The sequence below is a fragment of the Anopheles coluzzii genome, chromosome 2 (genome assembly GCF_943734685.1).
Source record: "Anopheles coluzzii chromosome 2, AcolN3, whole genome shotgun sequence".
In the NCBI taxonomy this organism is placed as follows: Eukaryota; Metazoa; Arthropoda; class Insecta; order Diptera; family Culicidae; genus Anopheles; species Anopheles coluzzii.
Genome location: NC_064670.1, coordinates 118,418,883 through 118,433,615, shown reverse-complemented (window position 1 = coordinate 118,433,615; position 14,733 = coordinate 118,418,883). Strand labels below are relative to the sequence as shown.

Genomic DNA, 14,733 nt, shown 5'->3' with positions numbered 1-14,733 from the left:
GTAACGTATCGCCAAGAAGTTGTTTGACGCCAATCCTCAGTACGGCACTAGGTGCATCCTGGATCAGAGAGAGAGAGAGAGAGAGAGAGAGAGAGATAGGGAGAGAGAGAGAGAGAGAGAGAACGCAGAGAGAGAGAGAGAAACAAAATGGCGAAGAAAGCCTTCTAGACGACTTTCAACACGTCTGGCGAGGAAACGATCATGATCATCGATCACCCATTGCAAGTGCGCCATCAATCACACCAATCGCCCGGCTCAAGGAAATACGATCCCTTGCCGATGAGTGACTGCGTTAATGGGATTATGACATCAGCCCTTCTCACAGCCGCTTATCACCCGTTCCTATCGAATCGTGCGTTATAAATTATACTCTCAGAAACGCCGCACGCCCCGGGAAAAAGTAATGTGAAAACAAATTACCGACTAATGGGAGCAAACAAACCCAATGATGGGAAAGGAGGGGAAACAAAAGTACATCCCATCCGCATGGGCCGACAAACGCCACTATCGCACGCTATCAGTGGTACAAATTGAAATTTCTTCGTTTTTGTAAATATCAGAAGTGGAAAACAACACCGCACGCCAATGCAGCAGGATCGTACGTGTCGGTGTTTGGTAAATATATGTGGAAGTTGTAGTTTCCAGGCCTTCCTCCGTTAACCCGGCACAAAAAAACCTTTCCGCCGATGACGTACGATAAGGCGAATGGGATCAAAGTGAGTGCATGTGTGTGTGTATGTGTGTATGTAAGTGGTTACGATTGAATTTTAATTACATTGGTTTTAATAGTTTACTGTGCGGCAGTTTTTGTGATCCTCTCTGAAAAAAAACATACACCATCACTGTTATTGTAAATGCTTTAAGTACCCTTTTTAATTAGCGATCGTCACAGTTGAATTAATTTTTATTAATGAGAGTGAATGTTTGCGCACTCGTCGCTAATTTCAAACGCAACGAATGTGAAGTGAACGGAAGCCAGCATTAGAGAGAGAGAATTATCGGGCGCTGCAATGGGGTTCTGCACCGAAAATGTTTGAAGGTTGCCAAGACTACCACGCGATCATCGTACGTGCCAGGCCCGAACCAATGCCATCCATTGACCCGTTGTTAAACGGTGCTTCCTGTTTTTTTTTTGTTATTGTCTTGGCAACGTGATCGATGCTCGATCCATTACGTACGTCACTACATCGTACGTGAGGCCCTTTTTCCTTACGCCCAGCGTATCAACGCCCTACTGCAGTCGTCATCGAATATTGGTATTTTTGTAGAATTAGGAACCATTTTCAGACGTAGACGAAACAAATAAAAAATAACCCTATCCCTATCAGCGATTGACCGCTGCAACGTCCTACGATGACGCATAAGCGTCATCAACGACGCATTTAACAAACGCTGGCCGGTATAAAAGAACACGAAAAAAACACTTTACAAGATTAGTGACTAATAAAATTAATAGCTGGGTCAAGGATAAGGCCCACTGCAATAGCAGCCTGTTGGACGGCAGAAGACGTTGAACCGGGCCTCAGACCCGTTGATAAAGCTTGCCGGCTTGCATCACATTTAATGAGGAGGACACGCTGATTTGTCGTCTGAATGATCGACAGGATGGAGAGGACGGAAATACATCGCGATTCTGGTACTTGGTTGGAGTGCAGTGATCTTTTACCCGGCCTTCGGGGTGGATTGAACAGTTCCCTTTCATGGGGAAGTGCGTAAAACAAATACGTCATGGATAGTTGTGCTTAGAGGTTATTCGTGATACTTGAAGAAAAACGGACGAAAGGTATAACTATTTTGTAAGCTTTTTTAGCATTTTGTTTTAATTTCAAATAAATGGATTAGTATCTAGACTAAATTTTGGAATGATCAAAACAGTTTATTCAATGCAATATTTGTCTATCTAGAAAAGGGCATTTCAATCTTCCTTGAGGCTCATCCATCAATTATGTTACGCTGAAAATACAAATGTTTTAATCATCCATTAATCCATCTGTATATTTCTCCGACTGACAATTCATCAATAAAGCTTCTGATAGACTTCTGACTAGAGACTTCAGCAGGGCCGACATTCAGCAGACACATTAGTAGGCGGCTTAGGGCCTCTACTAACCTCTAATCCGCCATTGTACGTAACAACGTTTCACCCAATTCCCTACTCTCCCTCCCGTTTTAAGTACCATCATTTGTTTAAATGAGCATAACGTAATTTATGGATGGCCCCTTACAAGCAAATTATACTTCTGTGTTAGTATACTGCCGTAATAAGGTAACCAAATCGTTCCAGCCCTATCCACAGTGCCTAGCTTCAATAACGAAAGCATCCAAACAGATCACTATTAATCACAAATTGGGGGAAGAGTGTGTACTACACTTCCCAGAACTATTGGACCTTCCAAAACTACCCTTAATCTCGGACCCGATAATAAGGGGACTCAATTTATTGCCCTAGCAACGCTAACGACCTCCGATTACCACCGCGTCCACCTAAGCCCGAGCACCCACCCAAGCGCTTGACCATCGGCGGGTGTGTCTGTGTGCACTTAACCTTATAATGCATTTTTTTTTTATTTTCAAATTTAGGTCGTGTAAGGGCATGTTTGCGTGAGTTGGCGTGCAGATAAGCGACCAAACCCTTGAGCCATCTCGACAGCGCGATCTGGTTGATGGCCGCCCGCGTCCAAACGCTGTTTAAAGCCCGATCATTTCGCTCGATAGCGTTGATAGTGCGTGTTTGAAAAAGGGCGCATCAACGCTTACTATGTGTAGCTGGAGAGCAACAAAAACATCCACAGCTACTTCAATTGGTTTCTTTTTTTTCGCACTCAGTTAGCGAGCATTCTAGCACACCCAACGCGGGAACTGTTCGTTCAACCTGCTTGTTGTACTCGAAATTTAAACAGCTGTAGACACATTGCCCGTGCGCCCCTCCCCCAAAGGGGAGACACACCGGGAATGGAGCAAAATTCAGCGCAGTAGAACACACAGCCACACTACATAATCGGAAAGCATCGGCACTGGCGGGAACGAAGCGGAGGGCAAGCAGGAGTCGATCGGGCGGCGGCATCAAACACACACACACAGCACGCGCTTGGCTCGTATCAATCATAAAGGATGCTTTTTTAGTGTCCGGCCCCATTCATTCAGCTTCCGCCGATCGAAGGAGACCGCCGCCGTGGTGGCGAGATTGTGCAAAGGCCTGCTGCGACACCTTCCGCCCGTAGTAGGAAGATACGCGTTGTGTTAGTGGCGCGAACCACACTAAAGTGAAGTGAACGTGTGAAGCGGTGGGGAAAAGATCCGTTCCGGTAGTGCCATTTTGGGACGGTTAATCGGTAGAGCGCGTGTTCGCCCTTCACCGAGAACGTGTGCTGTGTGTCGCGTGTTCCGCCTGTTGTGGAGGGGGAGGGGGAGAGGGTGCCGAGAAGCGTCCCAATTGAACGGTGTGATAAAGCCGTTCAGACAGTCGAGATTCACCTCCGAACCGGTACGGATCACATTTGACAAGGGGGAGTTTTAGTGGGGGAACTCTGTGATCGCTGTCCGGTGCTTTTATGTTCTCCGGTGCGGCCTGTGAATGTGTTTAGAAGTCGATCGATAGTGTGTAGCAAAAGCAATGGCCGAGGCACCGATCGTGATTAAGAAGGAACAGCTAACACTACAGCTAGATCCACCACTGTAAGCGCTTTCGTGTGAGCGTGTAAAACGTGTTATTCATATGTTTTCCATCTACAAAACCACACAGGACACAACTACCGGAAGGATGCGGTCGACGGATGTGCCTGTTTATGGGCGTGTACTGGAAGACGCTGCTAGTGCTGCTAGTTCCACTCATAGCCGCGTCCGTCTTCCTGGTCGATACATCGCCCCCGTTCCGCTGCATGTACATCGTGATGGTGATGGGAGTGTTCTGGATAACGGAGGCACTGCCACTGCCCATCACCTCCATGCTGCCGATCGTGCTGTTCCCGCTGATGGGCATCCTGGACACGAACAGGACGTGCATGATGTACATGAAGGACACGATGCTGATGTTCATCGGCGGTATCGTGATGGCGCTGGCCGTCGAGTACTGTAACCTTCACAAGCGCGTTGCCCTGAAGGTGATCTCCGTGGTTGGGTGTAGCCAGCGGCGGCTTACCTTTGGCCTGACCATGGTGACGATGTTCGTCTCGATGTGGATCTCCAATACGGCTACCGTCGCGATGATGTGCCCGATCGTACAGGCCGTGCTGGAGGAGCTCGAAGCGGTCAGTAGCAGTGCGAACTAGAAACATTCCTATTTATAGTACAACTAAACCTTACGCTTGTTCTTCCTGACCTTTCCAGCAAGGACTGTGCAAGATTAACGAAAAGCCAAAGTCGGTCGAAGGATCCTGCACAGAACGGGATGAAGAGTAAGTGTGTGTGTGTGTGTGTTTTTGTGTGGTAAGGTGAACAGCTATTTCAATGTTGTCAACATTTGTTTTTTGCTGTGCAGACTTCCGCGACCAACGAAGATCACGATGTGCTACTACATCGGTACGGCCTATGCGGCAACGTGCGGTGGCGTTGGGACGATCGTCGGCTCCGGCGTGAATCTGACGCTGAAGGGCATCTACGAGAGCCGATTTCCCCAGGCACCAGGGATTGATTTCCCCTCCTTTATGTTCTACAACATCCCGGGAATGTTGCTGTTCACCTTCCTTACCTGGGTGTGGTTGCAGTGGCTTTTTATGGGATTGTTTAGGTAATTGGGATGTACTTAAGGTAAATAAATTCAGGAGATATTCACAAAACGGCTCCCTCAATTACAGACCCAACAGTGAGGATGCCCGTGCCGCCAACATCGGTCCTGAAGGTGAGGCCGTGGCTGAGCGGGTGATTGAAAACCGGCTCCGTGAACTTGGCCCCATGACGTCGCACGAAATTGGAGTAGCGTTCTTTTTCGTCCTCTCGGTTGTGCTGTACTTTACCCGCGAGCCTGGCTTCATGATGGGATGGGCCGATCTGGTACCGGATGTGTAAGAGTGACTCCTGAACATAATGTCTGTTCCGTTTTATTGAACGGTCACGTGGTTTTGGGGTTTTCTTTTGCAGCAAAATCAAAGACGCCACTCCCGCCATCTTCGTCGTGATCATGCTGTTCATCGTGCCGGCCGACTGGAACTGTCTCGCCTTCTTCCACAAGGGTGGCGGTAAGTTTGCGTACAAGTCTTGCGTGCAATAGCATTGCGTACAGGCGCGTCCACGCGCTTTCAAGCTTTACCTAAGCAGAGCTTTCGCGTGTCCATTGCTTGACAATCCCTGAGTGCTTGGCACCGGCTTTATCTTTTATGTTTGTTCCGTTTTGGTAGGCCGCCTGCCCAAAAAAGCTTCCCCTGGGCTGATCACGTGGCGCTTCATCAACCAGAAGACGCCCTGGAGCTTGCTGTTTCTGCTCGGCGGAGGGTTTGCCCTTGCCGAGGGTGGTCGCACTTCCGGCATGTCGGCCCTGCTTGGCCAGTCGCTGGCAGGGTTGAAGGTGCTTCCGCCGCTGCTGCTGCTGTTTGTGCTGTGCGTGGTCGGTGAATTCCTCACCGAGTTTACCTCGAACGTGGCGATCTGCAACGTGGTGCTACCGGTGCTAGCGGAAGTGGTACGGTCTCGCCCGCTTTTCATGTCACTGTCTTGTGTTGGGCTTACAATAACGTGACACAATGTACAATTTCAGGCAATCGCAATTGAAATTCATCCCCTGTACCTGATGTTTCCGGTCGCGATGGTGTGTAGCTTCTCGTTCCATCTGCCGGTCGGTACGCCACCGAACGCGATCGTGGCCGGGGTGGGCAACATCCGGATCAAGGATATGGCCGTTGCCGGCATTGGACCGTCCATCTTTACGCTGCTCATCAGCTGGGCCAGCTTCCCGACCTGGGGCAGCATTATCTATCCCGAGCTGGCGTCCTTCCCCGACTGGGCGCGGCCCTTGAACGAGACGGCACTGTAAGAAGCGAGGTGCTCTCCCTGCTGCACACTGACGGTATTGAGGAGGATGTTGTATTGTTTATTTGTTTATGATACGTGCCATTCGATATGTAAGCGATTAGAGTGTAGAGCCTAGAATGTAATAAACGTTTCGTGGAAGCTTGTTCTCGCGGTAGGGAGAATCGAGAGACGCACGCTCGTGGCGTGCAGTTTGACATGCAAATTAATGTTTAATTTTCAAGCGCACATCAAGACGCTTTGTTTATTGACCATCGTATGTTCGTTGTTCGTTTCACAACCACCCTTTGACACGTGTCATAACAGATGCTCACTAGCGTGGACCAAGGTCTCGGCATTAAAATTCAACAAACAACTGGCCCTGGCCATCACGAAACCGGACAATAATCTCCCTCATTGTAGCAGGGCAGCCGCTGTTTGTCCTTTTCCGGCCGTTCCACCCCAACCTGGCCCCCGTCCTCGTCCACACAGTAGCACTCGCCGCGCCGGCATGCCAACCGCTTGTAGTTCCCGTTCGGGCAACACTCGGGCACCTCCAGGCTTTTGCTATCGATCAGCAGCTTTCTCGCACGGGCACATTCTGCAAACAAGACAAACAAGACAATTAATTTGCACTACGCGTCATTTTGAACGATTTTTGTGAAGGTTTGCATAAGCCCCAAACGCTTACTGCAGTTCATGGTCGTTGCTAGGCGTGAGTTGACTGGCGCCCGGTAGCTCTCGATCGGGGCACCGTCCCGATCGGAACAGTACAGGTAGCCACCGGTCGGATGGAGCTGGATGCGATCGTAGAACCCGTCCGGCTGGCAGATGTCACGCTCGAACTCGAGCACGTTGTAGTCTTCCGTCGCGTACTCGCTGATGTCGTAGATTTGGGTGATCTTGACGTTTTCGCAGTCCCGCAAGTAGGTCGTATTTTCGTGCAGCCTTTTATCGACTGTGGCGGGTATTAAAGTGGTTTAATTATGGATGCAGCTTATGAGGAAGGGGAGATTAATTAGTGTTACATACAGCATGGTAGCGCGGAAAGACCCCGGGTAACGTTGCGAAGGTCAGAAGTTGGACGACCGGTGTGCATGTCCACGCAGACACACATATCGTCGACGCACTGCAGCTGATCGAACGAACCTTTCGAGTCACAGCGTGACGTCAGTACGGGATATTGCGAGTTGAGCAGCTTGCGTGCCTTTGCCGCCAGTCGGGAGCATTCTGGGGAGTTGGAGATAATTTCCATGTATCACAATATCTTTGGAAGAGATCTTTGAATGATCATTTTTGAAGTTCTTACCACATCTCATCGAGATCTGAATGCTTGCGGTGTGGACGGCCTCTCCAAAGATCCGCTTACCCTCTTCATCCACACAGTAACACCTGAGAGAGAGACAACAACTCATCAGAAGTTTTCCCAAAAAAACAGGCTCTCCATTACTCACGTCTGTCCTGGAATGCATCTAACCGGCTGAAAGTGTCCATCCCCATCACACTCTGGACGTTGCATCAGATGCCCAATCAAGCCGGCCTGCCGTTGATCGTCAAATTGCTTCTGAGCTGTATAGCACTTGCTCGATTCTAACACTGCTCACGAAATGATCTTCATTCAATATTTCACTCCAAAATAGAACTCTCACAACACTTACTCGGTTGACAGGTGGGATGCTCATCACCTTCCGCCACCTTACAGTACAGCCCAGGGCCACAAATTCCAGCCGGCACTGGATAGCCCAACCCGCCCACCGAACAGTCATCGCCAAGCTTTAGGTTCTCCACACAGGTCTTGCAGCAGGAGCAAGGGGTCGCCGACGGGAAGATGATCCCATTGTGCGTAGCATTCTGCACTCGGCAAGCCGTTTTCAGTGCATCACACTCGTTGCTTTCACGGTAGTTCTACAAACGGAGGAACAATTTATTGATAAAAGCACACACCGAGTGACGTTGCAGACACAAATACTCACGTCACAAAAGTCTTCGGTGCAGATGTAATTCTTTGCCAGCTCGAGTTGCTGGGCCAGTGTTACCGTTGCGAGGGAAAGCAACCCCAAAACAAGCGCGTTGGATAATCGGAACATCTTTACGATGCGGTTCAAACTGCAATCGAATGCCACTTTCTCCGATACGGCTGAGGCGTTTGTGAACAGAAGACTGAATTTGGTGATAAATCACCTTCTCCGTTTGGTGTGTCCCGCTATTGCGGTGCAATCAGTGACAACAAGTGCCACAGATAACGATTGATAAGGCGTTGGTTGGTACGAAAGTCGACATTGCGTGTCTTTTATAGCACATTTTGCCACAAGAGGTTTGAGTGTGTAAAAGTAGTTGCGTTGTTAAGTTTATGACGTTGAATGTTCAGTGTGCAGCAATACGTTATTACTATTTGGAAAGATTTTGATTTTGTAAAACTTGTTAATTTAGTCCGGTTACAGAACTACGCAACATAATTTTTAGGGTGCCAAAAAGCTCCAGATTGCGTGAGAATTTTTGTTTTGTTTTCAAGACTATGCAATTTACAGGTGCCTCAAAAATACAAGGGGCAAATTGAAAGAAACTTATTAGGAACCCAAATCGGTTCTGGAAATGATTCCAAATCTTTGTTGGTCATGGAACTGATTCCTTAAAACATAATGGTCCTAGAACTGATATTGAACACATTTCGTCAGTAGATCTGATCCTGACGCTTTTCCAGTCCTGGATCTGATCCAGATCATATTCAATTCCTGATATAGTTCCTGAACCCATACAGGTTCTGAAGCACTGGCCTTGAATACTGTCCAGTTCTGGAACGAATCATTAACCCTTCCCCGCATTAAAATTAAGGGTGTATGGTCTTTAAAAGGGTTCTGAGCCCAAACTCGTTCTGAAACAGTTCCCGAACCGATATCGGGTCTGTATCTGATCCTGCCATACAGATCCTGGAATGATTCCTGAATTCCAATGCCGTTGCTGGAATTGATACTAAACTTAGCCCAATTAAAGCATTGTACCTGAACCTCGCGCAGTCAAGGAACAAGGAACAACTGTCAATGTCCAGAACAGTACAAGCCAGTAGCAGACTCTGGTACTGTTGAATGAAACATTTCCGGCAGCAGTTATTTGAAAAAAAAGCAGCGCAAAAAAACAAACACATTTTATGCAATCCCTTACAAGCATAGGTAGAGTGGCATAAGGGTTTTGAAGTTAAAACAATTTAAACCAAACAGTATAAAAGAAATCATGTATATGATTGACAGAAATCGTAATTACAATCGTAATAACACAACTTTACTTTGTGCTAAAAAGAATAAATTTTTATCATTTTTGAGTTTTTTTTTTCTTGTAAATCCTTCCCAAAAGCAATGACTCATAGAACACGTCCTAGTAGTCGCAGAAACACGGTTTAACACATTTCTACCACCAGCAATGCATGTTCTATTCACATTTCGGTAAACTGGAACGCGTCCCACGGTAGGCAACGTTCTTTGCTTTTTCGGAACACATCACCTCAATTGACATTCCCAGTATGTTCCGGACGTCAACAAACCCTCGGCACGCAACGGGACAGCCATCAACAGGTGCGTCGCCGGCATTCTGTTTGGCGTACATAAACAACGGCAATGGCAGGGCTGGCTGTCGGTTTCACCATCGCTACGCCGAAAGGAAAAACCATAGCAACCCCCGGGCCGGCTTTCCGGTCGGTTGTCAACGGCAACGGCTGTAGACGGTATACGACGCCACCCGTTTCAATCAACGGTTGGCACTTTGGCGTGCATTCACTCGCCGGGCACCGATTGCAGCGAAACGCGTTGGAGCGGAAAATCCGAGAGTTCTCGTTTGTGGGGTTTTTTTGTGCTGGAAAGTAAAGAAAGATTGGGACACTTTTCGTGCACGGTTGGTTTGTTCTGGAAGCACAGCACCTTGCGGTGGTTGACACACAAAGAAAAGTGTTCTACACTTGGTGCCGCTAGTTGCCCGGTAAGAAACCCGGACAGGAACGGAAAACAATACAGCATGGATCCGGTGCTACTCGAGCGCGAACGCGTTCTGTTCCGGCTGAACGAGGAAATAAACGCCAAGTCACGGGGCCTGTTCGAGCTGAACGAGAACGTCAGCTGGATGACAACGAAGCGCCGGTTGCGCCACGGCCTGAAGAAGCTGAACAATGTGGCGGCGGCGGCGGCGGCGACGGCGGTGGTCGGGCCGGGCGATGAGTCGTCCTCCTCCGAGCTGGGCGCTTCGATCGATACGACCGATAAGGAAAGTGGAATCGGTGGTGGAAGTGTGGGCGGCAGTGGCGGTGGCAGTGCTGCTGCCGGTGCTTCGGACGAGGACCCGGAATGTGAGGAACGCTCGTCGGCCGTCATCTTTGCGGTGGTGCGCGATGGGGAGAAGGATACGTACGGTGGAGGTGTCCAGGAACCGGCCAGCACGTTGACGACCCTCACCGAGATTCGGTGCGACGCAATACAGGAAGAGTGCACGCGGGCCAATAACAGTAACACTACCACCACCAACCAGCAGCTGCAGCTGGTGAAGGTCACGACCGTTTCGGTGGAGCGCAAGGTAAGCAATGGCCAGCGGGGCAGTGGTAGCGGTGGTGGTGTAGGCGGTGGCCCCGGTCCGGGTGGTGGAATGCTGATCGCAAGCAAATCGGTGACATCGGCCGGGACGGCGGCTCGCAATCTCAGCAAAAACATGGCCGACGTCGTACCGAAGGTGCTGGAGAAGAAGAACATCAGCTCGGAGGGACTGATCAAGTAGGTTTGGGGGGAAGGCTGTTTGTACGACTAACGGAGCTGACGATTGGTCGTGTGTTTGTGTGTGTGTGTGTGTGTAGGTTTCTCAAGTCCAAAGTCGCCATCCTTCAGACCGAGCTGGAAGCGAGCCAGAAGCAGAACGAGGCGAATGTCAAGGATCTTAATTTGGCGCTCGATCGGTTGAAGCAGCTCGAGGCGGTGAAGGAACAGCTGCTGACGAAGAATGGGGCGCTCGAGCGCACGGTCAAGAAGTACGAGGAGCGCAACGTGGAGCTGGACAAACTGCTAAAGGTACGTTGCGTTCGAGCGAAGGCGAGAGGGTTGTGTGAAGTCTTTTGACTCACAATTTCAAACGCCGAATGATTGATGCTTCCAGGAAAAGGACGCCCAGCTGAACGTCTCGGCGAAGGAGCTGTACGGTGCGCGGTCCGAGATACGCAACCTTGCCAACCACAACCAAACGCAGGACCGGCGGCTGCTCAAGGCGCAGGAGGAGGTCGAAAGTTTGCGCATCAAGCTGAGCATTGCGAACGACTCGGAAAAGGTATCGGTTTGTTACGTCTGTTGACGGAAAGGCTTCTTCTCTGGTTGTCTGTTTGCCTGTCGGTTCTAGCAAGTGGGTAAGAAAATTGGGAAACTTTGGGCCTCCCCCCTTCTTTTCTTCCCGTTTCTGTACGCTGTGTTACAGATGATCAAGTGGGGAATTTTGGAGAAGATGCGCTCAAAGATATTTGCGGAGTATGGAGTGCTTCGAGAGCTCACAGCTTGAGATGATATTTACGATATTCTGTCCGCCATAAAGATGGAGCTTTCGATGGAACTCCAACGATGCTAAATATTGCTGTATTCATTCACAGACACAGAGAGTTGGCTTTTTGGACTTTGGAGCAGTGCTTGAGATCACGCACAGAATTGAAATATGAATATTTTTAGCATGTAAATGTTGCCTCTTTTGCTCTGCCGAGGCGTATGAGACCTACGCGTTCATGCCGGTTTTTAAGCAGGGTTACTTGTCTTATTTGTTTGACGGAATTGTCCGGATGGGAAACGAAACATGGTCAGCAGTGTGTATCTATCACACGACAAAACCAACGCAGAAATTTTTACAATTACCAAGTTTTCTGAGAGTTTTTGGTTTTTACATAATTTTGAATTCGGTTTCCAGCAAAAACACTTGCTCAAAGTGTTTGAAATCAGGCTAAAAGTGGTTCAAATATATTTTAACTGAAACCCCTATCAAAATGTCAAACCACTTCTTGGGAAATCATGTCAGATCTCAATTCTACTTAAAAACCCTGTAAGTTTTTTCATTAGTTTAGTTGAGAAATCTCATTAATACTTTGATAGATGTTAGTATAATATTTGACGTAAGGAGTAATGCCGGGATTAATTCAAAATTAATTAAAAAAAACCTCAGTAATGTAACCATTGATGATGAGTTCAATTCAAGTCATCTGCTCTTCCACGTGGTATAGAAATATGACAAAATTATAAAGGACTTAAAGCGTTGTGTTAAGCTTAATTGAATGAAATACTTTTCTGAAGTAATAATCCATTGTACCACAAACTTACGAAACGTTTACATGAGTCCACAAAGTACATTTAAGTATTTATTTTTAAACATAAAGAGTTGCTATCAAAGTTTTGGCTCATAAATGAAGAAAAAGCATGAAGTTACTAATCTGCTCTTACATAATGCACACTTTGGCAATCTAGTATGCACTTCTGTTATAAAATGCTTGTCACAAACTCATAGAAGCTTTTAAAAATCCAAGACTCTAAGGCTATCAGGTTATTGATTATTCCAAAACGTTATTAAGAACAAAATTTCTAAGTTACATACACACCACAGTTACAAAACAATGTTACCCATACTTACTAACCCTTGTTTCCCGTTCTTCAGGAAACACGGGACGCCGCCCGACAGGAACGGCTCACGTACGAGAAGCAGATTCGGCAACTGCGCAAACAGCGAACCGAGGTGCTGGCCGACTACAAGAAGCTCCTGCTCAGCGTGGACCAGCTGAAGAAGCAACAGTTCAACCAGGAACAGTCGAAGCAGATGAACGATTTCGAGCAGGACTATCTGCGGCATCTGGACGGGGCGGCAACATCACCACCACCACCAGCATCGCGACCGTCAGTGCAGTAGGGCCCCGTTGAGTGCAAGTTCGAGCTTCGATAATAAAGTAACCCTAGCATAGATTCCTCTCTTATGCCTTCGTACAAGTCACCCGTTCACGCCCTTTTAATCGGTCATCACGCTTTTAAGACACCGCAAATGGTGGGGGAGCTGAGAAAGGGGGAGGCTTTTTTCCGATTAGTCATTCCACGACCGGAACGACAATTCGCAAAAAGACCCAGGGCAGGAGAGCGATGCACGTTTGCATTCCAATGCCTCGATGCAGCTTGTCGATTTGGGGTGGACGGGGTTTTGGTGGGGTGTGCAATGGAGACAACTGGAAGGCAGGCATGTGTGTTCTTCCTGTATCGAATCAATGCACCGAATCGCTTGCATATGCACGAAGCCACTGTACATCGCCTGTAAGACCGTTCCTGGAAAATGGCCAATAAAAGTCGTAAAGGGGTTGTTGGGCGAGCAACGAAAATGCTGCAAAAACATGCTCAAACGTACAGCGTCGGAGGCAGTGTCGCTCCACCAAAAAGCTCCGTCTTTGTTGCACATTCTTGGAAAGGGTGTCTGGAGGTTTGTTTTTTTTTCTCTTGCATCGAAGCCTTTGTCTTCAGGGTGCACAAACTGCATTTCCCCATCGTTCGCTCGTGCTGTTGGGGTGCTTTTTTCTCTCTCTCTCTTGTGCACTTTTCGGTCCCTATTCCGTATGTTGGTGTGTGTGAGTGTTGCAATTTCTCGATTGCAACCGGTTCTGCTCGTTTCTGAACGCACACAACGGTGCGCTCCCCATAGCGCCATATTGGATGGCGAGATGCACATGTTTGCGTTGCATTGATTGCAATAGGTAATGGCGCTCGAAGGGTGAAAAAAGGCAGCTCTCAAACACCAACAAATCAACGTGCCATGCGCGTGGGCTGCAGGCTGCCGATAGGGGCAGTAAGGGGGATGCGATTAGAGGACGCGGGATTTTCAAATGACCATTTCACAGTAAGCCGTGCTCTAGGCGGGATGTGACCCATTTTGCTGGCGGACAGGGAAATGAGGACACACTTTTACTTCTGTGCCGATTATGCTCGATGTTGGCCGATGTTTGGATGCCGGGCCGAGTTGACATGATTTGTTAACTGTATCTGTATCTGTATTTGTTTACCTTTTGGTTTTGCCTTGCCGTGTCTGAGGAGCAGGAAGTCCCAAACGCGTTGTTTGCACACTCGCGTCGCGATCGAACGAAAGTAAACGAGAGAAAAAGCTTCCTAATTACTAGGCCGACCGAATTAGGGTCACTTTTGTTTTTTTGTTTTTCGATTTCTTTTACTCAAGTGGAAGATTCCATTCAAGGTGTACCCTCGATACAGACGGAGATGCAGGAGATGCCTTCGGTACGGCACTCATTAGGCGCTCGGGATGCGCCTAATGATGTGTGATGAACGTTTTGCACTGGCCACCCCAGAAGCAGTTCAGTATTCAGATCAATGTTGTAAAAAATGAGGCTACAATTAATTTTGAAAAAATAAAACTGAGTGGCCATTTAAATGTGTCCAATTAAAAAGTTATAGGGCAGCATGAAGGCACCGCACGTGAAACGGCCCTTTGTTTGTGAGGTTTGGAAATTCAATTCAAAAAATGCCTACATAATTTATAGCAATTTAAGTAGAGTTTTTGTGCAAGAATCTGTATCCCGTTCCATGTGCCGTTTAAAAATAATTTCAAACTATTATTAGCTCATCGCCATTAAACCCAATCGTTGCGCTGCAGTCATGTACCTTGGGGTGAGAAAATTAGAATCTGATTAACGAAAATTTCTTGTGTAACGACTCTTACTCGCTGGAGGCATAAGCAAACCCCGGCCACAAAAGAACTGTTTTCTACCATAACAAGTGAGAAAAACGCCATACTCCCGAACCCCCCCAT

The 14,733-nt window shown here is 48.0% G+C and overlaps 3 protein-coding genes across 3 annotated transcripts; 2 read left to right on the top strand and 1 right to left on the bottom strand.

Moving 5' to 3' along the window:
• Positions 1-2,717: 2,717 nt before the first annotated feature.
• LOC120950722 (protein I'm not dead yet-like) lies at positions 2,718-6,166 on the top strand. Its single transcript, XM_040368977.2, has 8 exons — positions 2,718-3,675; positions 3,743-4,247; positions 4,327-4,394; positions 4,478-4,726; positions 4,794-5,000; positions 5,077-5,174; positions 5,334-5,614; positions 5,690-6,166. The coding sequence occupies exons 1-8, from the start codon at positions 3,614-3,616 to the stop codon at positions 5,963-5,965; spliced, it is 1,746 nt and encodes a 581-aa protein (XP_040224911.2). The 5' UTR covers positions 2,718-3,613; the 3' UTR covers positions 5,966-6,166.
• LOC120950723 (thyroglobulin-like) lies at positions 6,167-8,133 on the bottom strand. Its single transcript, XM_040368978.2, has 7 exons — positions 7,914-8,133; positions 7,599-7,845; positions 7,395-7,536; positions 7,250-7,332; positions 6,973-7,170; positions 6,632-6,898; positions 6,167-6,541 (listed from the first exon to the last, which is right to left on the bottom strand). Exons 1-7 carry the CDS (start codon positions 8,025-8,027, stop codon positions 6,330-6,332), a joined length of 1,263 nt encoding a protein of 420 aa, XP_040224912.2. The 5' UTR covers positions 8,028-8,133; the 3' UTR covers positions 6,167-6,329.
• Positions 8,134-9,335: 1,202 nt separating this feature from the next.
• Positions 9,336-13,337, top strand: LOC120953488 (uncharacterized). The gene is made up of 4 exons (XM_040373453.2): positions 9,336-10,688; positions 10,769-10,979; positions 11,065-11,232; positions 12,592-13,337. The coding sequence occupies exons 1-4, from the start codon at positions 9,943-9,945 to the stop codon at positions 12,838-12,840; spliced, it is 1,374 nt and encodes a 457-aa protein (XP_040229387.2). The 5' UTR covers positions 9,336-9,942; the 3' UTR covers positions 12,841-13,337.
• The last annotated feature ends 1,396 nt before the right edge of the window (positions 13,338-14,733 follow it).

Coding starts and splice junctions, on each gene's coding strand:
- LOC120950722 (XM_040368977.2), top strand. CDS start 3,614: ATGGCCGAGGCACCGATCGTGATTAAGAAGGAACAGCTAACACTACAG. Junction 4,248..4,326: donor TGCTGGAGGAGCTCGAAGCG/GTCAGTAGCAGT, acceptor TGACCTTTCCAG/CAAGGACTGTGCAAGATTAA. Junction 4,727..4,793: donor CTTTTTATGGGATTGTTTAG/GTAATTGGGATG, acceptor CCTCAATTACAG/ACCCAACAGTGAGGATGCCC.
- LOC120950723 (XM_040368978.2), bottom strand. CDS start 8,027: ATGTTCCGATTATCCAACGCGCTTGTTTTGGGGTTGCTTTCCCTCGCA. Junction 7,846..7,913: donor GCACCGAAGACTTTTGTGAC/GTGAGTATTTGT, acceptor CTCCGTTTGTAG/AACTACCGTGAAAGCAACGA. Junction 6,899..6,972: donor TCTTTCCGCGCTACCATGCT/GTATGTAACACT, acceptor TACCCGCCACAG/TCGATAAAAGGCTGCACGAA.
- LOC120953488 (XM_040373453.2), top strand. CDS start 9,943: ATGGATCCGGTGCTACTCGAGCGCGAACGCGTTCTGTTCCGGCTGAAC. Junction 10,980..11,064: donor AGCTGGACAAACTGCTAAAG/GTACGTTGCGTT, acceptor TGATGCTTCCAG/GAAAAGGACGCCCAGCTGAA. Junction 11,233..12,591: donor TTGCGAACGACTCGGAAAAG/GTATCGGTTTGT, acceptor CCCGTTCTTCAG/GAAACACGGGACGCCGCCCG.